The sequence below is a fragment of the Calliphora vicina genome, chromosome 4 (assembly GCF_958450345.1).
Source record: "Calliphora vicina chromosome 4, idCalVici1.1, whole genome shotgun sequence".
Lineage (NCBI taxonomy): Eukaryota > Metazoa > Arthropoda > Insecta > Diptera > Calliphoridae > Calliphora > Calliphora vicina.
Genome location: NC_088783.1, coordinates 8,081,370 through 8,107,041, shown reverse-complemented (window position 1 = coordinate 8,107,041; position 25,672 = coordinate 8,081,370). Strand labels below are relative to the sequence as shown.

The following is a 25,672-nucleotide window of genomic DNA, read 5'->3' as shown; positions in this document are numbered from 1 at the left end:
AAATATAAACACTGTTTTTGGGGGTTTGGTTTTCATCATTATTGCTAAAAGTAGCAGTTTACAGAGAATATGAAACAAAAGATGGAGGCTTATAATAATAATAATAACAATAAAAAGAATAATAATTTGCTTTGTTATTTCAACAAACAATGAAAATTCATGTTAATGGTAAGTGGCTAAATGAATGAATAGACTTACGCAGCTTCCAAATAAAATAAAAGCAACAGACACTTAAGTAGATATTAAAGAATTCCTTATTTAATAACGAATTTTTAATAATTAAACATGAATTGTGGCAATTTAATTTATTAATGTTAATCTAATATCTTAAAAGTTATTGCCACAATTTAAGACTTTGATAATTGTAATAAAAAAGGTATTAAATTTAAGGAGTTGCTATAAATCTAAGGAATTCATTTCCAGGTATCAACATGTTTTATATTTAATTTACAATAAATTGTTATAAGCTTCATTAAATGAAATATACATAACTTCCTTAGGCTTAAAATCATTGGCCATACTCTAATTGTTTGTTTGTGCAAACTTTAGCTATCTTCTAATATTTATAAGTAACTTTTAAAACATATAAATCAATAAAAAAAAATTCTCACAAATTGTCCAAAAATATGCTTAAAAACTTAATAACAATGGCAAAGAATGAAATCCAGCAAACAATAAGGACAATGTTGAAAACATGATGCTTTCTTTATTAAGTATATAAATAAGCCTAAAATCTTAGGAACTTTATTTGGCAAAAAATAAATAAATATATTTAAGACTTAAAGTAAACACGTAATTGTTGCTTTTTGGAAATTTTTATATTGACCTTTCAACTTCCATTGTTATACACCTTGATATGAAGAACAAACAGCAAATGAAAACATAACCATTGTTTAATTTGAAATTTGTATTGTTTCCGGTATTAAATGTTTTCAATATGATTGTGGTCATATGTTGTTTTTAAGGATTAATGGAAAATAGGGGAAATAAAATACAAATACAATAAATATTTGTTATTATAAAAGTATAAACATGATTTACGGCATTGTAAAGATTTAAAAAAAAACTGTGATTCCCACACCATTTCCCTATAAAAATTTCAAAGTTCATACAATATCTGAGTTCTTTTAAATCAAATATAATGTAGCAACAAATCGTAAATTTTCGTAAAAACTTCACAAAAGCATGACTTAAAAATGTGGGATTTTTTTTTAATTTTTAGCTTTTATTTTAAAACATTTGTACACTATATATTTATTCAAAGTATTGGCCATTGTTGGCTATGACTTTTTCCTATCTTTCTGGCAATATATGGATTCCGAGCCAAAAGAACTGCACATCTTTTGAAGACAACTTCTGAACAGTGGTGATTTGATATATTTTTTTAAGTTTTTAGAAAAAAACTTGTCAAAGGGAATCCAACAATTCCTAAAAATTGGAGCGAAAATTCCAAAAATGGTATTTTTTAAAATTTTGCTCATAGGGCTACATTTCCTTCGGGGCTAGGAAAAGACTTTGGGGATAAATCAAGGTTTTCAAAGCTGCTTTAAATAGGTCAAATGTAAAAAATAGGTCAAATTCCGAAGGGCGTAGGGGCATATTTGAAAAATAGGACATGTTTTTATACCATTGGTAGGCGTTCATATTGTTGAGATTACGAACATTTTCGTGAATTTACACCAATGATGTTCATTTCATTGTGGTTTCGCGCTGAGTAACAACACACATATTCTTATTCTATTTAAAAGAGCATAACAAATGTCTCATTTTTTTAAGAAATTCATTAAGCATTGTTGTTGGTTGGTTTTTGGACGAAGCATAGCAAACACACGCGTTTCAATTACAATTGAACACAAAACAACAAAGTCAGAAATAAATACAAAATTTGAGAGAATTTCTACCGTATAATGTATATTCTTTTATATCCTTAAAATTTAAATCACATTCATTTAATAAATTGGTTATATCTGGCAAAAATTCTAAATCTAAACATTCTTTATTTTGTTCTTATTTTAATTTTGTTATCATTTTTATTTTTGAACATCACTGATTTACACGTACACAACCCGACAGTAAACAAAACACACAGCAAGAGCGTAAAAAATACAAATAACTCATTTAGTTGCAAACAATAGAGCGTAAAAATACAAATATTTCATTCTGTTGCTTGATGTTGTTGCGGATTTTTTATTTTTAACCCATACATGCACACAAACTACAATTTCTCTTTTTGCGCTTCCCTGTTTTATACCCTTCACCTTCGTGAGAAGGGAGTTTCTGAAGACTCCAGATATCAACGGTATCCAAATCTTCAATAATTCTATCAGACTTGCTTTCGAGAAGTTTGCTATTTAAAATCAGCAAAATCGGTAAACACATGGCTGAGATATGAGGAAAATATCAGGACAACCTCGATTTTTGACCTATTTGACAATATGGATATCTAATGATAGATATTTGAAAGACCTTTGCAACGACGTACATATATAAGACCATAGTTGGACCTACAATGGGTCAAAATCGGAAAACATATTTTTTAACCCTATTTTTTTTCTTTTTCACCAAATTTTTTTTTTTCGGTAAATATTAAAAAAAATTTTAAAAAAACAAAAAAAAAATTTTTAAATTTAAAAAAACAATTCGAACAATTTTTTTTCAAAAACGAAAAAACTGCAAAAAAAAATAAATTTTGTTTACCTAAAAATATTTAAAAAATTTATTTCGAAGTATAATTTGGTGAAGGGTATATATGATTCGGCACAGCCGAATATAGCTCTCTTACTTGTTTTTTAGCAAACTGTTCTCCTTAAAGATCACTTACAGAAAAACATAAAATTGTTATAGGTTCTTAAAGAATTTTTTTTAATAAAAAAGAGTTAAGTCACCTTTTCGGCCAAAAAACAGCAAAAATCTATTTTTTTAATTTTTAAATTGAAAATCGTTTTTTTTGGATTTATAAGTGATATTGCTTTGAAATCTTGAGTATATTATTGAAAATTTAGTTGTCTAACTAACAAAACAAATGCAAGCCCATTCAATTCAAAAGTATGCCCTATATTTGTAAAAAAGCGAACCAGAAATGCCAGATTTATTTCCAAAAAATTTTGATTTATCCATGTATTCTTTAACATTATTAAAATAAATTGAAAGTAATACTGAGTATTCAGTATTTTTTAATCTTCCTTATTTACTAAATAACAAAAAAATTAAATTAACCACTTACTCTGTGTACACCGAACTATTTGTAAAGAAATCCACTAAACAGGCCAATAAATAAGTTTCTGGTAAATTGAAGAGAGTATTTAAGACATAAACACGGGATTCATCTAATTTTAAAAACTTATTTGGATACAATTCATAAACTTGAGAACTGGAAAAAAACAAATAAACAATGATTAAAACCAATAAATAAAATTTTATGAAAATTCAATAGCAAACTTACTGTTTTAGAAATTCAAAACCATGGCAACACACTAAAATATTACCATAGGCATCAACTTTTAATAGATTGCCGTACAGAGTATCAAACCAGAGACCACGAATGGGAAAGGAGGGATCATATTCGAATTGCATGATTTCTTTGGGATAGCCCATGCTAACCAAACGCTCTTTGACCAAATCGAAACCCAATTGTTCATACTGGGGAGATTTGTATTCTTTAAAATAAAATGAAACAATATATTATAAATAGCTAATTAAATAAAACAAGAAACTTACCGGCCAAAGTGTAATCCATATCGAAGCCATAGAATTTAATATTTTCCAAATGTAGCGAACGGTTAACAAAAATTCTATAAAGAAAAGAAAGAAAAATTTTAATTAAAATCTTAGCATAGTTTAGGGCTGTTTTTTTAATATGTTAAAAGTTTATTATTTTATAAATTTTTAAAGCCTATTTTAAGTTGCTTTATTTTCTAAAATCGAAATTTGTTATTATCTCTGAAATAACTAAGATGTCAATTTCTTGTCTAGTGTTAATGAAATAAATGTGTTCGACGTGTGATTTTGTTTGTTTTGTTTATTGTAATCAGTTGTATTCTGCTGAAAGGTTATTTAGTTTATCAGTTTTAAAATAATATAAAATGAAATTTGCAATATTTTGTAAATACATTAAAATTTCTTATTCATTAATGTTATAGAAAGTTTATAATGATTTGCATCGTAATTAATTTATTAAAAAAAAACTGAGACAAATTAATTATGTATTTATATTTTATATGCACTTTAATGAAATAATAAACAAAATTTGGAATTAAAAATATCAAACGCTTACTAAAATAAAAACTAGAGGACAAATTTTAAACATTCGCCAATTTTACTTATTGGAGGTCTTTATTTTATTGAACAATATTTCAGTTTAGACAATAATATTGCATTAAGATGGGTAGCTTTTTGTTCACTTTTAGTTTTGATCACAATTAAATTTAAAGGCTGTTTTACAGAGATTATGGAATATTTTATTGTAGCAAAATACATAAAAATTATTTTAATCCATTATCATATTATATTAATTTAACTTGTTTTGGATGGAAAAAAAATTTATGAAAAACATATGGTCAAACAGCCAACATAAATAGTTTTCATATGAAGAATGTTATTCTTTTCAATATAATTGGATTTATGTAGATTTAAATTTAACTGCAATAAATTTAATTAATACCATAACCATTAGGGCGTATGATTGATATTAATTAAAAATAATTTGTGTAACAACTGTGGTAACGATTGCAATTGGATTGATTTTAAACTTTAAAATACAAAATTCTGAGTTAATAAAGAAATAAAATATATTTTATGAAACTATTATCAGTGATAAAGACAAAAAATAAAATCGTTCACTTCAGTTAATTTTTTTTTTTTGTTTCATCACTCAATTATTTGAAAAAAAAAACAAGTAAGAGAGCTATATTCGGCTGTGTCGAATCTTATATAACCTTCACCAAATTATACAAATTATAAATATTTTTAGGTAAACAAAATTTTTTTTTCATTTTTTGTAAAAAAAAATTTTTTTTAATTCTTTTTTTTTAAATTTTTTTTTTGTTTTTTTAATATTTAGCGAAAATAACTTTTGGTGAAAAAAAATTCGGCTTAAAAAATATTTTTTCCGATTTTGACCCATTGTAGGTCCAACTTACTCTGGTCTTATATACGTCATTGCAAAGATCTTCGAAATATCTATCATTAGATATCCATATTGTCTATATTAATGACTTAGTAATCGAGATATAGGTAAAAAATAGGTAAAAAATCGAGGTTTCATATCTCATATCTCAGCCATTTGTGGACCGATTTTCTCGATTTTAAATAGCAATCGAACCGGAAGAATTCCAAGATATTGATGCATGAATCGTGTATGTAAGTTATTTGGGAGCTTCAGAAAGTTGATTTAAACAGACAGACAGGCGGACAGACAGACGAACATGGCTTAATCGACTCCGCTATCTATAAGGAACTAGAATATACAGTGGTGGCCAGGAATTTAAGACAAAAATTGTTCGCTAAATTCCACGTGATTGTCAATTATTTTTTCAAATATTTCCACAAATATGTATGCATGAGGACTGTTTTAACACACAAGTGTGTTTTATTCGACTGTGTCAATTCATACATATTCACCACGAACACATACAATTTTTCTACAACTTGACCAAAATTTTTTTTTTAAATTAAAATTTTTTCTCACATTTATATCATTATATTTTTATTATTATAAAATATTCGGACCAAATTTCGTATTTTTAGTTCCATTAGTTTCGGTCATATCATGTTATTAACAGCGGATGTTCGCTGAGGTGGGTCAACGTATTTCCACATATCTTTGTCCATATATGTTTTACCGATTTTTCCAAACATTTTTCAGAAACTAGAAACATTAATAATAAATTTCATACCCTTAGAGGTCCTTTTATTTTAGCTCTATCGCACTTAAAATTCAGTTGATGAAAAAAATTCAAGTATTTGTCTTAAATTGGTGGCCACCACTGTATATACTTTATAGGGTCGGAAAATTATATTGTGGAAATTACTAATGGAATGACAAACTTATATTCTCACGAAGGTGAAGAGTATAAAAATAGCATTAATTTTGATTTATAAAAAAATCGATTTTTTTACGAATTCATTTTCCCATGTGGCTAAATAACATTGTGTACCGAAAATTTATCTCGATACCGATATTTTTAAGTCAAATTTGGACGTTTACATGAAACTTGTTTGTCCTGAAGTTTATTTTGTTACCATAATTTGAAAGCGATTTCTGGGAGTAGTCCTAATAGAGTCCATATTTATGGACAGATTTAATAATATTTGGGGTATTCACATGGTCTGCTATTTGTCATAATGTCCTAATATTTTATAATTGTTGTTGTTGTGTTTTAAACAAAAAAAATATTATTTCATGACAAAACTATAAACATAGTTCAAATAGTGTTATTAGTTTAGAACTTTTTTGTTTGGAACACAACAAAAATATGTTTAAACTATCATAATATATTAAGACATTATGACAATATGACCAAATAGTAGACCGTGTGAATACCCCAATTATGTGTAAATAAAACAAAATTAATTCCAGTTGATTTATTATTATGATTCCAGTGACGCATTTTTAAACAATTTGGTGAAATCAAACTGTACATTAACACATACACAAATCGATTTAACTTTAAAGAAATTATGCTCCTTGAATCATCAGTTTTTTTCTTCTATACCCTCAATCTCAGCTTTTCTATTACTTGTTTCAAACATGAAGAATAGTTAGAATAGCGGTTTTGGTTAAAACTGAACATGAAACTCTAGTGTGGAGAATAAAAAGTGATTGAATTTTCAACCAATTTTTTATATTTTTTATATTTAAATATAATTATAAAATACGTTTTTTTTCACTACAAAATGTTTTGTTTTTTGAATATGAAACAAAAATATCGGAAAACCGAGCTCTCGGGATTTACATTTATATAATTCCGAATTGTAGTATTGAAAAATTTAGTCCCGTTTAGCATCCCTAAACGGGATGTGTAATTTTTTAAGTGTTAGAATTATAACCATATACGGACACCCGTACGTGATAAAAGACCAAAAAAAGACCCAGTTTTGCCCAAAGTCATGCACTTTTTTTATGGGCCCCCAAAGATTTGGGGCATTGGTGTCATTTTTGCAAAAAAGTGATAATTTTCTCAAACAGTTTGGAATTTTGATTTACTCTCTGAGGCAAAGTTGTAGCCATTGTCATAAAGAGTAAAAAAACTTCATATTTAAGGTCTAATTCGCAAAAAACTTTAAAACATTCGAAATAATTTTGTTTAAAGCTGCCTAAAAGTATGCTTTAGTTTTTAATAATTTTTTTTACTAACTTATATTGACCTACCTAAACGATGTTAAGAATCATTCCTAGGAAGTTCATATGTTCTAGAAAGTTGTTTATTGAGATCATAGGCACATTTTTGAAGTTGATTGTTTCCTGAACAGGGGAAAAAGGTAAAAAATTTTAGATTTTTTATTTTTTTCGAGTTGCACTGTGTTATCATATTATTCCTGAGTATACTTGCTGTGATTAATCAATATTACTCATACGCTGACATGGTTCATGTGAAAAATATAACTGTGACTGAGAAAAAAGTTATTTCCTAAATTTTTGTATGAATCTGACACGTTTTTTTTTCTGGAAAATTTTTGTTCTCATCAGTGTTTTCACATATTTATTATATGGGATGTTGTTAAATTAATTTATTTTTTTCACACAAAACACAGGCTAATAAAGTATGTGTCTGAACTTGCGTATATAAAGTAATCTCTGTAAATGGCAAACGTCTAAGCAATTTATAAAATAAACTTGTTTGGAGGAAAATGACACTATAATTTAGATTAATATGAAAAAATGGTTTTTTATTTAAAATAATGTTTTAAAAAAGAAAGCAATTTTAAAGTAACTTTCCTTGAATATATCTACATAAATATTCGTATAAATGAAAATATAAAACGAAATAAGTCAAAAATATGTTATTTCTAGGAGGGGAGATATATACATAGATATGCTACTATAAATTCTTATTACGTTTTATATTCTTAAACAAAATATATTTTTCTTCATGGTTGTTGCTGTTAAAATGTCATACTCATGTTTAGATTTCAATCTAAATAAATAAACTTTAAGAATACAAAAAAAAATTAAAATAAAAAGAGAGATCCTTCTTTTCCAACATAAAACTGTGCTGGTTTTTATTCTATTCTTGTATTTTTGGTTAAAACTGGTAGGGAAAACATTACAATTCGGTTACCACCAACAGTTAAGCCATAAAAGGAAGGAAGGAAATGTAACTGTTATTGTTAACAATTTTGCGGTTGACCTCATTATGTAATAAAAAGATTTTATTTTTGTTTTAAAAAAAAACTACACATCTAGTTTATTATTTTTATTATATTTTTTAACTAAAGGCCAAATAACACATTATACGTTAATGTATGATAAATTATATGAAATATCCTGCAGGGCATTGTCTCATCATCGTCATCATCTAGTTAAAATCAAGGAAAATTAGGGCCGCTGTTGTAATTAGCACAGTTAATTTTCTTTTGGTTGCATTTTATTTGGGCCAATTCAGCCACAAACGAAAACCATAAAATAGCCTCAAAAAATATGTTGATATCATTAGTAGCTCAACACTGACATTATTTTAGACTTGTGTAGTTAATTAAGGAAACATGGATGGTTAGGTTATAAAAACAGCCAGTTACACCAGCTCATTTGTTTTCTTGAATTGGTCCCCTTGTGTTAACCTAAAATATCATGTTGAGGTCTTCAGAACAGGTCCTTCACCTGTGGGTATGGGGTTCGGTGCCGATGCTCGAATAAATGAATCTATCTTCATGACATCTACAGTCGATAGATACGTTAGACCATGCGAAAAGAAACTCGGACTATTGTCTCAGTCCGAGTTCCTTTTCGTTGTCAAATTTATACTGATCGTGTACGATTTGTGCACATACGGGGTTGATACGCTATTTATACGTATGTGTTAATTTTATCGCTGGTTGTATAAACAATTTATTTGAACAAATTCCTTATATTCCACTGTTATTTTCGTTTATTTTCTAAGACAAACTAAAACTAAATTTCCTTTTGATAAACCTTGTGTAATTTTTTAAGTCATGGTAATATAACCATATACGGACACCAGTACGTGATAAAATACCATAAAAAAAAGATCCGTGTTTCCCAGTTTTGCCCAAAGTCATGCACTTTTTTATGGGCCTCCAAAGATTTGGGGCAAAAATGTGATAATTTTCTCAGGGTCATATCTTGCAAACAGTTCGGAATTATGATTTATTCTCTAAGGCAAAGTTGTAGCCCTTGTCTTAAAGAACAAAAATTGTAAACATGTAAAATCAAAAAAACTTCATCTTCAAGATCAAAATCGCAAAAAACTTTAAAAAATTCGAAATAATTTTTTTTATAGCTGCCTAAAAGTATGCATCAATTTATTATAATTTAATAGTTTATTCCTTTAGTTTTTTCTAGAGTTTATAAACCGGTTAACCGGTTAACCGAAAAACCGGTTTTTCTTCCAAATCTCGGTTTTTTGCGAACCGGTTAATTTAAAATGTTGATTTTCGGTTAACCGGTTTATCCGGTTTTTATCACTCGGTTAACCGGTTTTTAAAATTTGGGACTAAAATTGATAAATCTCACGTTTTTGTGCATTTTTAATATTCATTGTATACACATTATTGGTCTGATTTGAAACCTAAACTGCTTATTTACAATACAAAACTGTTTAGATTAATATTTTTAAGAATTACAATGATTCTAAATAATAGAGGACGATGAGTTTACTTAAAAACTTTTTTGCACATAATGAAACTATTAAAAATTAAAATTAAATTCCGCATAATTCTATAAGTTTAGGCTAAATCTTACTAATGATTCATTAAAAACTTAGTGATGATCTTACCAAACGTTAAATTGAATTCGATGTACATACCTTCCTTCAATAAATTTGACTTCATTAGTGTATTTTGTTCTTAAAATTTTAATTTATTAATCACTTCGTTAGCTTTTCAGAAATATTACAGGAGAGACAAAAAACGTTCTAAAATTCATTATTTGAAATATTTATGAAATCTGATAATGGAGTTTTTTATAATAACAAATAATCACAGCTAAGTGGAAGTGCGTTTACATCTTATAGGTCCTCTTTTGGGAATTGGAACGTTTTGTCTTTCATATCAGAAAGTAGAGGTGAAAATAAATTTCAAAGTTATCAAATATTAAATTAAAAAAGTGATTTACATTTTTTGGTTGAAATTTAATGAATAAACCAATAATTAAAACAAGTATTTTATATTTAGTAACATATTTATAATCATTTCCATTTGACTGAGATAATAATTTTGAAATTTTTACAAAATAAATGGACTTAGCACTTTTGTATATTTATTTAATATTAACCATTCCTGACTACTAAAAATTAAAAAATTTAAAGCTGTATATACTTTTTTGTACATTTTATGTTTTTTACACATATATGACGGTTAACCGGTTTAACCGGTTTTTTCGATGTCGGTTAACCGAAAAACCGGTTTTTTAAAAAGTCCATTTTTCGGTTAACCGACAAACCGGTTTTTTAAAAAGTCGGTTTTTTATAAACACTAGTTTTTTCTTACTAACTTATATTGACCTACCTAAACGGTGTTAAGAATCATTCCTAGGAAGTTCATATGTTCTAGAAAGTTGTTTACTGAGATCTTAGGTACATTTTTGTAGTTGATTGTTTCCTTGAATTTTGAACGGTTTGCTACCTATGGACCTGAACAGGGGAAAAAGGTAAAAAAATCGAATTTTTTAAAGTTTTTAAAGTGCATGCATGACTTTTTTTTTGGTATTTTTTTTTGTCTTTGATCACATAGTTGTTTTTTTTCGTGTTACACTGTGATATTTATCATCACACTTAATATGAATAATAAAAAAATATATAATTTTAAAAAAGCAACCCCCTTAAACTAATTTAATATTAAAACAAAAAGCCTCAAAAAGAAACTCAATGAAAACAACAGAAATCCTGTTTTCAATTAAAATTAATTTGTTACAAATTAGTTTTCCCCAACAAAATGTAAATGGGGTAAAAAAAAAGTACTAAAAAAGAGCCATTTATACCTTAAACTCATATAAGTGTTTTCTTTGCATAAAACACAAAAAGGGTAGGCTTTTACAAACATTAAAAATTTCATTGGTAAAATTCTATTGAAATTTTAGTTAAGCTTTTAAAAATCCTTAAATATCTTAGGTTAAGTAAGAAATGAAAATAAGGTTGTAATTTTAATATAGTTTTACAAAATCGTTCATTGTGATTAACTTATGGTGGATTATATTTTACAAAGTATTTTAAAGTTTACCAAGCTCAAGATAAATTTCTTAAATTCATGATAGAATCTTATATTCTCAGTAATATACATAATTTGTGAATATTTTTTAATTTACATTTACACCTTACCTAAGCTACCTTTAATTTACCCGAGTAAATACGAATCTGATATTAAATAGATTTTTAACATTTATCTCGACTAACAACATGGGGGATTTCATATCAAGTGAACCAACCAACTTTTGAAATCAATTTCTTCCGTTTGGAACAACTAGCCAAGGTTAGTTCTATTGTATAGTAATTCAGACACAATTTTTCAACAAGATCGGTGGAGAACTCTCTGAGTTAGAGGGGGTCAGGCCAAGCAGGTGTTTTTCTCATCCATGTAGCTTAGTACCTATTCTCCTTAGAAAAATGTGTCGCAAATAGTTTCAATCTTTCGAAAAAAAATTTTAAAAAATAAAAAAAAATTAAAATTAAAATTTTTTCGGAAATCAAAAATTTTTTTTCTTTTCAAAAAATTTTCTTTTTTCAAATGGGCCTTTTTTTCTCAAAAGAAAGCTTAGATGTTTTCCTCGAAGACCTATCGTCGTTTAGTGGAATGCGAGTTGGATATCTATCAAAACAAATGTTTTGTAACTCAAAACATACAAGTTTTGACTTTTTATTTCAAAATGGACCCTTTTTTTAATTTTTTTTTACTCAAAAGAAAGCTTAGGTCATAGAGCCGAAACTCTCCTGTCAAAGACCTAACTCAGTTGTTAAAAACCTAAGTAGTGAGAATGTATTAGTAAAAAAAACTATGTGAAAACAAAAACCGCACTCGTATGTGTAACTTTTTTGAGTAATTTTTTTGTTTGAGTTTTTTTTGAAGTTTCCGCTCTATGTTCTCTATAGCTTAGGTCGCTTAGTGGGATATCTATCAAAATACATATTTTGTAACTGAAGACATACATTTTTTTTTTTTGCAAAATCCCAAAATGGGGTCTTTTTTTAATTTTCTTTTTTCCTCAAAAGAAAGCTTAGTCCTATTACTTTAAGAGCTGTTTGGTCTCTTAGTGGAATGCGAGTGGGATAGATTTCTAAATTTTTAAGAAAATGTCATCCGTCATAAATTTCAAATTAAAATTTTTTGTTTATTTTCGCCATTGCAAAAATGTTCGCGAAAATATTCGAATCTTCAATTAAATACAGAAGAACAATTTAGCGAAGAAGCTTTATACAAAAAACGCATTCGTTCTAAAGATCTTACTAGTCCCCGGGACAATAAAAACTGTTAATCATTCGATAAAAAAGTAAAGGATGGAATTTAGGATGGACAAACAGTCACTGATCCGGTTACACATGCCGTAAAGCGATTAACCACTGCCCGAACTCGAAAGAGTATTAGCGACTGCACCAAATATATTTTTCGAGATAAAAGTAAATAAATCTCTTGAGCTACACGTCATACCTGGTCTGGTATTGGAATAGTGCTCTTCGACGCTAAATCGTCCATTAGCTAACCTATATACAGAAATGTATAAATTTCCAGATTGTTGAAAGATTGCTAATGTAACGGCAATTCCTAAACAGAGAAAGGCTGATAATAATAAGCGCAATATCAATTTGTTTCCAAACTTATAGAGAGTATGGCAGACTACTATCTATGACTTTCATAGAGGATACTCTATGGGAGACTTGTTAGTCTTTCTATCGGAAAAATGGTGTCATTCCATTCATCGTTTTGGCGAAAGTAAACTGATGCCTTTAGATATTTGCGAGACGTTCGATAGGGCTTTGGTGTCGATAATAACATTTCTCGATTTATATTTTTTATATTTATATTGTAGATGAGATCTCATCAAACGAATTCAAGATCAATCCAGGAGTAACGCAAGACTCCGTTCTTTCTCCTACTCTAATCCTTATTTTTCAAACTTCCAATCCTATCTATTAACATTTCAGATGCTATTAACATTTCTCATTCATATTCATTCAATTGTAGACCAAGCTTGTTGGAGATTGGGGTAATGAAGCAAAACATGAATGATTCGCTTAATCAGGATCTTGTGACCATCTCTGAATGGGGTCTTGTATGGATTTTCAACGCCCGCTCGATTTGGAACCCATCTCTTTGTGTTCGATTGGCTAGTGGAGCGCACAAAACACTACAGGGAAAATTCGTTCTTTAGCTATTCTGTAAAAGTTCCTGCAGAAGTCTTTCCTGTCACTTTTAATGTAGAAAAGTTAAAGTCAAATGTCCGCAAGCACTACTTCCTCTTTCCTTCCTCCCATAACATATTTTCCTAGTCCGAACACAATGCGATTATGAGTGCTAATCCAAGAACCAAAAATATGAATAACTGTGTTATAAGAAACAAAAATCTATCAGTACCATTGACTTCATGAAGCCTCAAACAAGTTGTTAGTAATACCTTCGAGGGACAATAATTACAAGATTCCAGAAATGATTAAAGACAGTACTTTGTTATTTGAGTAAGAATTTCATATTAAAACTTCTTTTCCAAAAGTACAAATTTAGCTGTAAATAAATTCTTAAAATAAAAAATATGATTCACTTTGTTATCAAAGCAAGGAGTGTTTAACAGGTGGTTTCCCAGAATTTATAATCTAATATTTAAAATAAAACTAAAGCAGACAATAAAAACAATCGATAAAATATTAATATAGTCACAATAAATAAATAAATTGGCAATACAACAAATCAAATAAAACAGTAATATTTATTTTAATTTTTATCAACAAGTGCTTCATTTTTTTTTCGAAAACCATAAACTAATTATGAAATTTCATTAACAATATTTCCCATTAAATTCAAGCTTATCTACAACATGTAGCACTTTACAGCTACTTGTCATAATCAGCACATAAAGCACCTCCACTAGAACTAACTATTAAAAAGGCGGCTGGCTGTACAGGGGCTTATCAACTAAACAGAAATCTTTGGAACAAAAAAAAAAAAAAACTACCAATCAAAATAACAAACTCATTCAAATTGTGATAAGAACCCGGGAGCACAGAATTTGTTAGCGAATGTATAAAATCAAGTAAATCTTTTCAAACCAATTTAGTTTGTTTTCAAACGGTGAAACGGAAATTATTATTCAGACAAATTAGTTCCTTTTTTTTAATATGAATAAATTCATTACTTTATTATTGGCCTCTTTGGCAGTTTTGTGTTTAAGCCATCAATTGGAGGCCGCTAATGTGCCCTTAGCACCCATGCCCCAACAAGAAACTGGAGTTAAAGAGAGAAATATACAACTTGTACAAGACATTAAAGCCTTTATCAAGCAACATCCACAATTGCAGTTAATACGTCTGAATAAAAAGACTCCAGAGAATCATCGCTCACAATCGGTCAAATACACTTTAGGCAATCGAGTGTCAGGTGAGATATAAAAATAAAGTGTAATAAAAAGGGAATTCTGGGTGAAAAGTGCAGTGATTTTAATTAATATCAAATATAGTTTAAGAAATGCACAGGCTGGATCTCTATTCATTGATTTATTAAGAGCCAGACTGTCTAAATATTGTGCTTAAAATTTAAAAAATTGGTGACTTTCTCTGATCTGAAAACTTTAGCTCATCAACTAGTTTAATTTGGAAAAAAATTCAAAAATTACTTTTATTTATTTGTGGAAATATAGTGAATAAAAAGCTAAAAGAAGCTACAAATTCTACTGCTGATTGAATTTATGATCATTCTGAGCAAAAACAAAGTCAACAGTACAACACTATTGAATAAATTTAAGATCAAATCATAATAACTTCTTATTTCATAAATCTTAGGATCAATGTTTTATGCCAAAGAAGAATTATTAACATTTTGAAGTGTTTTTTGAACAAAAAATATTTTTTTTATGATGAAATCATAGAATCATTGAACATATTTTTTATTTATTGCTATATTTTCACAAACAATTATAATTTATTTCCTCCATTTTGTCTTGATTAATATTGATCAAGGTTACAATAAATGCTTCATCATATTACGAGCCTTTTTTTTGGTACAGATTATTATTTCAACTCATTAAATTTAAGAAAAACGTAAACAAATTAAAATCACTCATCACTTATAAATTAATTTATAAAAAAAAAACTTAAATAACATGTTCAAATAAACAATCTTATCACTTTTCATTTATAAATTTTAAATCCCCCAATTTTAAATGAAAAAAATTTGTTTATGTATTTTCTACAAGCGCCTAAAAGCATCATACACAATTTTTTTTACATTATTTATTTGCTCTTTTAAGGTGACCGCATGGTGGGACAATATGCTGATACATTCTTTTATCCCGCCAGAAAAGATGTTTCTACACAGGTGACTTATCCCGAAACCGGTACCGGTAGTGTGGTTACATCCGTCGATATCAATTGTTTGCAAGATAATACCGATGGCAATGCTTATGTGGTGGCCGGTGGTATTGGTCAGCGTTTCATTTCCATTGTTTTGGAGGCAACACAAACTGAACGTTTTTCTTATAATATTCATATTTATGGTTCAGATTAAGTTATGAAATAAACAATTAATTGTAGGAATAACTTTATGTATTTTCTTTGTTAAAAGGGGTAAAATTGATAATTTTAAATAGAAACAATGAGTTTAAATGGGAATTTATTCCGGCAATCGTTATACACTGAAGACCCATCAAACATAAAATCAAGGAAGTGGCACATACTCATTAGGGCTTCTGTTCTAATATTAAAATATTAGTCTGCTTTTACACAGGGCAAGTTTTCTTGCCGCAAGTCTAGAGTTTATAGGAGAGAGAGGCAGAAGAAAGAAGAGGGGTAGCAAGTGTCTTGTACTGGCAAGTCTCTTCAATTCTCTTTTGTTTTCTCATTTTCACTATGGCGTCTATTAGTTTTTGACATACAAAATTGAACACAGACTTGCTGTGTGTAAACAGTCGAGCAAGTTTAAAAGGGAATCGAAGAGACTTGCTTCAAGTAAACTTGCTGTATGTAAAAGCAGACTTAGCTTTTAATATGCAGTGATTAATAGGCAGTGTTTTTAATAACTTATATGCCATTTTGAAGGGTACATATCTGTCATTTATTCTCACTTAGCTATTGAACATTATAGTGTAAAGAACAGTTTTTTTTTTTGGTTCGAAAATGTCGAATTTTGTGCCAACAAAGCGTCATATGCGGGAAGTTTTTTTAACTTCATTAATTTGAAAAACAGTGCCTCTGAAGTATACCGATTGCTCAACAAAGCTTATGGTGAATGTGTTCCATCGGTTTCAACGTGAGAGAGATGACTTGTTCAGAAGTAGTGATTTTAACACGGAAGACAATGATCGCCCAGGCCAGCCAAAAAAGTTTGAAGACCAATAATTGGAGGCATTACTCCATGAAGATTGTTGTCAAACTCAACAAGAGCTTGCAAAATCACTGGGAGCTACTCAAGCAGCAATTCAAAATGTTTGCTAGCAGTAGGATTCATCCAAAAGCCGAGAGACCATGAAAGAAGATTTTGCATGTCCGAAATGATGTTTGAATGCTATAAAAGAAAATCATTTTTGCAGCGAATCATTAATTGCAATGTAAAATGGATCCATTACGATAACCCGAAGCGTAAGAGATCATACGTGAAGCCCGGCCAAGCAGCCGAATCGACACCAAAGCAAAATATCTAACCTTGGCAAGTATCAAACTGATTCGTTTGAAGCCAGCATTGGCCGAAAAACGGACAGACATGAAACTGTAATATTCCATCATGACAACGCTTGGTAAAAACTATTTAGAATGAAGTGGTTGGAAAGTTTTGCCTCACCCGCTTTGTAGTGCAGACCTTGCCTCTTCCGATTATTATTTGTTTCCATCGAAGCAGACGCTCTCTCTGGGATAGGCTTCACTTTGGCTCGGAATCCATATGTGGCAGAAAGAAGGGAAAAATTCATAGCTAACAATGGCCAATACTTTGAATAAATTTATATTGTACAAATGTTTGAAAATAAAAGCTAAAAATTTGAAAAAATCCCGCATTTTTAAGTCATACATCCAATAAAAATATCCAAAAATTTTCAAAAATGGGCGAAGCAGAATATTAACCGACTGATATGCTTTACAAATTGGAAGGCTCCTGGCGTCGGAGATTGAGGCAATGAAGCATAGCATTAATGATTCGAACAATAAGTTTCTTGCGACTCGCTCAAAGAGAGATTGACACACAAACGCACGACAGATCATATTGTATATATTATGGAATTAGAGGCTATTGATCGGCTACAGGTGACAGAATTAATCAAACACAATGGCTGTGGGATGTGTGTTGAATAAGTATTTAATAAGTTCTGCAGAATTTAGGAAATCTGTTGCAGATTTTTTAGAAATTATTTGTAGTATAAAGTTAAACTAATAACTAATGCTAAAATTGATTACTGATTAATTAATAATTTAATTACATTGATACAACAATTTGATTACAATGTTACATTTCAATATATTTTCAATACAAACAAATATTTTCAAAATTAATAATCATAAATCAACATCAAAACAAATATGTAAATATTAAAAAGACCATTTCAACGGTATTTACCTGAAATTAACAAAAATTTTCTCATTTAAAACAACAACCATCATCAATTAGACCACCTGAGTCATTAAAATTAAAAAGACATTTAATATTTCTTTTCTACGCTAATAAATCAAGCAAATTTTTGAAAGAAACATTTAAATTATGCTAAAGATTAATTCAAAACCTTGACCATGGCCGTGCATATAGAACAACTACACGACTCAGCAGCAATTTAAATTTATAATAAACGACAAAATTCTACACTATTCTAAATAAATTTATAGACTATTTTGCAAAATGAGACATCAGCGTAATGAGAAATTTAACAACAAAAAAAAGAGCATTTCAACATTTCATTTAGTTTGTAGTTTATTTTTATTTATTTATTTCATGATGCATTTAAATGTTGTAATTCATTTTTTGTATTTGCTTTCTGTTTTTTTGTTGTTAAGTTATTTCAGGTTTTTGTGTTTAACAAATAGAATTTGTCTATAATTATTTAAACGCCATTAGGTTAAATTTGGCGAGTGCCGGCATGCGGCCAAATGTTTACACAGATATAGATTTGTGCAAAAAAACTAGAAAAATAAATCCCTACCCCCCTCTTGATCAAAATTATTTTATAAATTTATAAAATGGGACAATTTATATTTATTATAAATATGACTATTCAGGTCTATTTTTAATTAAAAAAAAATATTTTCTATATTAAGAAATGAACTACTTGTTTAATATTTAAGTGAATTTGTGAAAACAAACAATGTTTAATAAATTATTTTTAAAAATTTAATATTTTTTTTTTTTAATTTAGAGTTTGTGAAAACGTTTAATTATTTTTATTTAATATATTTCTAATTGCTTCTATTTTGCTATTTGCCTACCCTGTTTTTTTGTTATTTATTTTTGAATCTATTTAAAATTATGAAAAACTGTGCCATTTGTTAATTGCTTGGCTGACATTTAAAATGTTGCCAATAATCTACCCTGAGTTTATACTATTTATCAATATAGGAAAAGGCCACCATTAATAATCACATGTTTTGAATTTGAAACAAAAATATGAAAACATTAATTGAGCCTAAATTATTGCTAATTATTAATAAAACTAATGTAATTTATATTTTATTAAGAGGGGGATAAGCAAACCAGGAAACGAATATCATTTGTAATTTGGTAATCTAATAAAAATGGTAAAATAATAATGTAAATATTTAGGCATTGTAGATATTGGCATTGGTATATGGGATGAAAAAGAAATAAATTAATGGGTTTAAGACATAAAAATTTGAAACTTTCAAATGGCGTATCTTTTGAAACCGCCTTTTGTTTTTAATAACATTTATGTCATTTTGAAGGGTATATATCTGTCATTTCTTCTCACTTAGTTATTGAACATTATACAGTAAAGAACAAAGTTTTTTTGTCTCGAAAATATCGAATACCAACAAAGCGTCATATGCGGGAAGTTTTGCTTTACTTCTTTAATTTGCAAATAGGCTGTTGAAGCACACCGATTGCTCATCACAGCTTATGGTAAATGTGTTAAATGCGAGAGATGGTTTCTTCGGTTCAGAAGTGGTGATAGTGAAACGAAAGACAAAGATCGCAAAGGACAGCAAAAAAAGTTTGAAGACCAAGAATTGTAGGCATTACTTTCTTAAATATTGTTGTAAAACTTAATAAGGGCTTGCAAAATCATTGGGAGCTACACAAGCAGCAATTTAAAAACGTTCTCGAGCAGCTGGATTCATTCAATGTCAGGAATATTAGGTATCATAAGAATTAAAGCCGAGAGACCTAGAAAAATGATTTTGCATGTTCGAAATGCAGCTTGAACACTATAAAAGAAAATAATTTTTGCATCGAATCATTTCTTGCGATGAAAAATCGATACCAAAGCCAAATTGGTGTCCATGGGAACCTGTAACGAATGCAACGGATTCGTTTGAAGAGATCATTGGCCCAAAAAAGCAAATTTCAAAATTAATTTTTATTTTTCCATTTTCAATAGAAAAATCTATATAACCGTAAAATTTTATTAAAAAATATTCATAAATAAAAATTTAATTTCAATTTGAAAAATTTGTATCTTTTTTGCAATTCCCAAAAAAGTGTTGAAAAATCCAAAATATGGGATTTTTTAGATATTTTTTTAGCTCTAATATCCATACCAGGGGCGGGGTTAGGGGAACCTTTACAAAATAATTAAGTACATATTTGGCCATCTAAAATGGGTTACTATATTTTGATATCGAATATGCGATTTGAGAATTTTTGCCCTAAAATTGAATTTTACATAAACAAATTTGGATGGACCTAGTCCCCTCAGTATCAACAATTTTCAAATTTGTTTTCATTTTGAGCATTTAATGTAAAGTTAGCTTATCAAAAAGTATAAATTCCTATTACATATTCTTAGAAATTTTTTAGATAACTTAAAAAGAAAAAAATTACTTTTGTGGAAAAAAATAGCGAAAAATCACCTTTTTAAAATTTTCAAATTTAAATGCATATAACTTTGGAGTCAGCGCCGATTTTTAAAGAATTCTTTTTGATGCTAGTAAAATAAAAGACAAATGGAGAAAATCGGAAAATATTTGTATCTGCTGTTATTAAAAAAGTAGGGTGGGTAAAAATGTTGAAAATTTAATTTTTAGATGCGAATATCTCTTAAGTTATAAAATATAATTGATAGCTTAACGAGGAGATTCTATATGTTTAATTTTTTTGAAATCGGAACACAGACGAAAAAATAGGATCGTTTTAAAAATTGAACATAACCGAGGTGTCAAAACTTAATCTCGACAACACTTCTTCTTTGCGCATGTTAAATTTCATTCAAATTGTATTAAGGGTTTAGAAGTTACAGGTTTATTTCCCTCTATTTTTTTTCTATACCACTGTGCAACTCTAGGTCACATGTTGCAATACTTGTTAAAAAGTATTTAGAATGAAATGGTTTGTTTTTAGAACATATTTATAGTTTTACAGTATATTTCCGGATTCCTTTGGGAATTTTTATTGATAAAGTAAGTACTTTCTTTCATTACAGATAACTTTAGCAAAATAACCCTCTAAACATTACTATTTAATGAACAAATTTTTAAAAAATATTCAATACTAATTTTCAGCAATTTAATAAAGTTTAAATGAGCAAATATTTAACACTTGCTTGCACTTACTCTTTACGCATCGAACTGTGCACATCCAGCACATAACAGTCGTCATCGAAACTAGAGACTTGTGTTAAATCCTCATCATCTTCGATATTTTCCTCGTTTTCGTCATCACCCTCATTGCCGTCATTATGGAAATTATTATTGCTGCTGTTGTTGTTATTGTTGTTGTAATCGTCCTGCGAAAAACTGTATTCAGCAATTAAAGAATCTATGAATTCTTCCTCATTCAAATCCTCGTCGCTCTTGAAATTTTGGTGGCTGTCGGTGAAGGTTGGTGTTGGTGGTGCTGGTTTGACTAAAGTCGTATTTAAATATTGAGCAGATTGGCTGCGCTGGCGTTGTTTACGAGCAGCTATTGTGGCCAGGGTAGGTGGCAATTGCTGTTGTGGTCGAGCGGAGGTTGAGGAGGGCTGTTGCAATTGTGGAAATTGAAATTTAATCGTATCGAATGAATAGCTGCGTTTATTGTTGGCTCTGCTAGTGGTGGTGGTAGCTGGTATTGTTGCTGCAGCACCCGCAGTATGAGCAACACCTAGACCAACACCTTTGATTAATGAAATATCCGTGGTAAATGTACTAAATTCATCCGGCCCATCGGATGCTACATAAATATCAGCGATTATATCATGGGCAATATTTTGTTGCGATGTAAATGAATTCCGTCGTGCACCAGTAGCATCCGTAGATAAATCCATGTTGCATGTGAATTACTGTTGTTGTTGTTTTGTTTGTGGCAATGTTTTAAATATAAAATGCTGGACTGACTACCACAGCACTGGTAAATACTTGTATCAGGTTTGTTGTTGTTTCAATGGTAAATGTTGGTTGCTGTTGTTGCTGTTATCGTTGATTTAATTATTTATAATTATTGATTTTTTCTTGTTGTTTGTATTTAATTAAATGTTTTTTTACACGTTTAATAATAATTCTTTTGAAAGACCTACACATTTATTACACTTTTATTTATTTGGTTTTTTTTTTGGTTTTGCTGAGTATTTTCTTGATAATAAATACATACATTTGAACATGTAGTTATTGATAGAGTTAATAAAATTATTAAAGCAAATCTAATTAGTACAAAATTGTATAGTTTATTTATTAAACTCAAGACTCAAGGAATCGCTATTATGAAGCATTATTGGCCCACCTTAAAGTATGCTAATATTAACTAAGAATTCTTGCACCTTAAAGTAAACTTTGAACTTTGAGAAATACTATTAACCCAACAAGATTATGGGATTTTCTTGAACTACTTATAGTGATTTTTAGTTTATTGGAAAGAGCTGTAGATAACCAAGTGATGAATCTATTAAGCATTCACTAGTTGCTGTTTAAATTCCTTAGGGTAAGTGAAATATAAATCTGAAGTTTAATAAAAAGCAATGATGACGTTAGTTTGGTAAATTTTCTAAACTTTTTAAAATTTGTTTGAAAACAAATAAGGCATTGAAAGTTCAGAGAACTTTCCACAAATGTCAATGAAAATTTTTTCATTTGCAAAAATTAAACTTTAATCTTCTTTTAAAGTATTTTACAACAAATAATTATAAATTGCTTTCTTTTTTTTATTTTACATTTAATTAGAAATCTACATTGTGATTTTCTTTTTCAAATGTTCAATACCTGCATGTATAATTAAAAGGTCATTATACTTTTATTGCGAGAAAGTTTTTTTTTCATTTCTTTTGTATTCAATTGAGGTGTTTACAGCTAAATAAAATGTTTAATTAGATGAAACAATTGTCTAGTTTTGTCGACTGCTGACTGTTAATAATGCTGTTGTGTTTTTTTTTTAATAAATTTTACAATGTCAGGGCCATTGTCTAATAATTGTGTGTATTTTTTTTCGTTTTAATTTAAACACAATTGCTGATTTATCAAAAATGATTTAAGAGCACATATAATTTTTTCTTTTCGTTTAGGTGCTAAAATTATTGTAAACAGACAAAAATGTTGGCATGTGTTGAAAATCTGATAAATTTGAAAATCAGTTTTTGTGTTTTTTGAGGTTAAATAGAATTTGTTTTTAATTTTGTACTTAAATACTACTATATGATGAATATTTGTATCAAAATTTCTGATCTGTTCAAAAATATCACACAATTTCGAATTTGAGCCTGATAAAATCACAAAATTAGCAACAGTAGTTACATAAATTTCTGTAGAAATAGCAATAGAAAATGTTTGCTTAAAATAACTGTCTTAACTATTCCCTTTAAACACACATTTCAATGCTTATTTCTCCTGCATGTGTTGCACTTACTAGGGTGATGAATTGGGGTGCAAAAGTACAAAACATGTGCAACTTATCTTGTCTTAATATAAAATTTAATATGCAAATAACATGGTTGAAATGATGAACAACTAAATCAAGAGAAATTTCCATTAATCATTTATTTTAAAGGAAAACTTAGAAAAAGTATAGAAGAAATAAATCCATAAAGCGAAAAAGCAACATGTGTTGCCACAAAAGAACCCTAGCATGATTAAACAAGAAAACGTATAAGAATATGCAAAAAAAATAAATAGATTTTAAAAGAGATTTAATAATTCTTATTAATGGAATTACACGAATCCCCAAAAGACGGATTTCAAATTCTAAGACAATCTTAACGGATTTGAAATTGGAAATCATGATTGAGCCTGGATATAGGAACTTATTGATTATAGTTCCACACAATGTTTGCTTTTGGTTTCGGATTATGACAAAATCTTAGTTTCAGCCAACAAAAAAATTATCGATTAACGACAACCATTTTGAAATTTAAATTTTTAACATTCCCTATCTTTTGTTTTCTGAAAACTCTAAAAGTCCATATTTTGGGATCAAAACTTGTTTTTCTAGATCTAGCTAATGAATTAATTAAGCATGAATAAATACTATAAGTCAAGCATTACAATTTTTTAATAAATTAAATTTTTTATTTTTTCGAAATTTAAAATTTCAACTTCTCTGACAATAATGTTTTTGGTTTCTAAACAACATTTCTTAAATTTTTATTGTGAATTATTAATAGTATGAAGACATACTATAATCTAAATCTATTTTTTTTTAAATTAACTTAATTTTAAAAATTTCAATTTGAAGCTTCCCCACCAATTTTGTTTTCTGAAAACTTTGAAAATCCATATTTTGGGTACAAAATATATTTCTTAAATTTTATTTTTTAATTATTAATAGTATGAATAAATACTGTCCTTTAAACAGTTTATTTTCTAAATTAACTAAAATTTAAAATTTTTTGAAAAATCAACTTCCCCGCCAATTTTGTTTTCTAAAAATTTAATTCTTGTGTTCTAAATATGTTTTGGGGTTTTTTATTTCGAATTACAAATGAGGTAAATTAATAATATATTACGAACATTTTATTTTATTAAAAATACAAGAATTATGAAATTTAAATTTTCAATTTCCCCGTCAATTTTGTTTTCTAAAAATTTTAAAAATTCAGTTCTTGGGTTCTAAATATTTTTTTGGTTTTTTATTAGGAACTATAAATGGTGTAAATAAATACTATATTTCAAATATATTTATTAAAAAAACTGAAATGAAATTTTCAACTTTTGTTTTTCTTTTTAACTTTGTAAGGCCTAATCTGGGATTCTAAACTTAATTTCTTATTTTTTTTTATGGGTAATGAATAAAATTTATAATTTAAACATTTCTCAAATAAACATTAATCCGTTTGATTGAGACAATTAAAATATAGTAAAACTATAGTTAACCTATTAAACTGCAGCAGAGACCGTATTTTTATAAGTTCAAGTGCACAATTATACAGGCGGCATTTAAACGCCAGATAACTTAAAAAAATAACCAAAGTATTGTGCACTTGACATGGAAAATTTTTGGTTTCTTTTTTTATACATATCATGGACAAGAGAAAAAGTGTATTTTTTTTACAAATATATAAAAGTATTTATTTATACAATTGTTGAATGAATCTGAATGAAATGCTGCTGCTCATTGTGTTTAGCTTTTTTTTTGAGATGGTAATAAAAACTACAACCACACAAGGGAATTATAAAGAAATAATAATAGAAATAAATTGCAGGGTGTAAATGACAATTTTTCTTTTTCTTTTTTTTTATTCAATACAATGGTTTTAAATGGAATGGAATTATTTGTGGATTTTTTTGTCGGGTACATACATTTCTAGGATTTTCTTTATGGTATAACACTCTAATGCAAATGACGTGGATTTGGAAAGTGTACGTAGTAAAAAATAAGGACATAAAACACAAAATCTAGCTGTTATAGGGAAATAAAATGTATCAGAAAAAATATACAATATCATATTTTTACACCAAAGACCAATTTCTATAGAAAACAAGAAAATGGGAGAAAAATCGTACGTAAAATGTGGATACAAAGAGCTTCCTTAAAGGTTGACAGTATAAACTTCCCACTAAATAGCATTAGGATCCATTACGATGACCCTAAGCGTAGGAGATGGTATGTGGTATGGGTCCCAGACCATCACAGGGAACCTGTACCAAGCAACTTATTCATTTGAAGCGAGCATTGGCCTAAAAACGGACAGAATATACGGCCAGACATGAAAGCGTAATATTCCATCATGACAACGCTCGGC

At 28.4% G+C, this 25,672-nt stretch overlaps 2 protein-coding genes across 5 annotated transcripts in view; one reads left to right on the top strand and one right to left on the bottom strand.

Moving 5' to 3' along the window:
- Positions 1-25,672, bottom strand: part of Nt5b (5' nucleotidase B) — a 90,544-nt gene that overhangs the window by 5,082 nt on the left and 59,790 nt on the right. For 3 of the 4 annotated variants that reach the window (XM_065506673.1, XM_065506675.1, XM_065506674.1), the window contains 3 exons: positions 3,718-3,791; positions 3,443-3,656; positions 3,224-3,370 (listed from right to left, as the gene is read on the bottom strand). In XM_065506673.1, the coding sequence (XP_065362745.1) occupies positions 3,224-3,370; positions 3,443-3,656; positions 3,718-3,791 (435 nt within the window). Of the gene's footprint in view, positions 1-3,223; positions 3,371-3,442; positions 3,657-3,717; positions 3,792-21,080; positions 21,788-25,672 lie in introns of those variants that run through there. The other variant, XM_065506672.1, reaches the window with a different exon arrangement.
- LOC135956961 (uncharacterized) lies at positions 14,343-15,914 on the top strand. Its single transcript, XM_065507597.1, has 2 exons — positions 14,343-14,757; positions 15,626-15,914. The coding sequence occupies exons 1-2, from the start codon at positions 14,499-14,501 to the stop codon at positions 15,880-15,882; spliced, it is 516 nt and encodes a 171-aa protein (XP_065363669.1). The 5' UTR covers positions 14,343-14,498; the 3' UTR covers positions 15,883-15,914.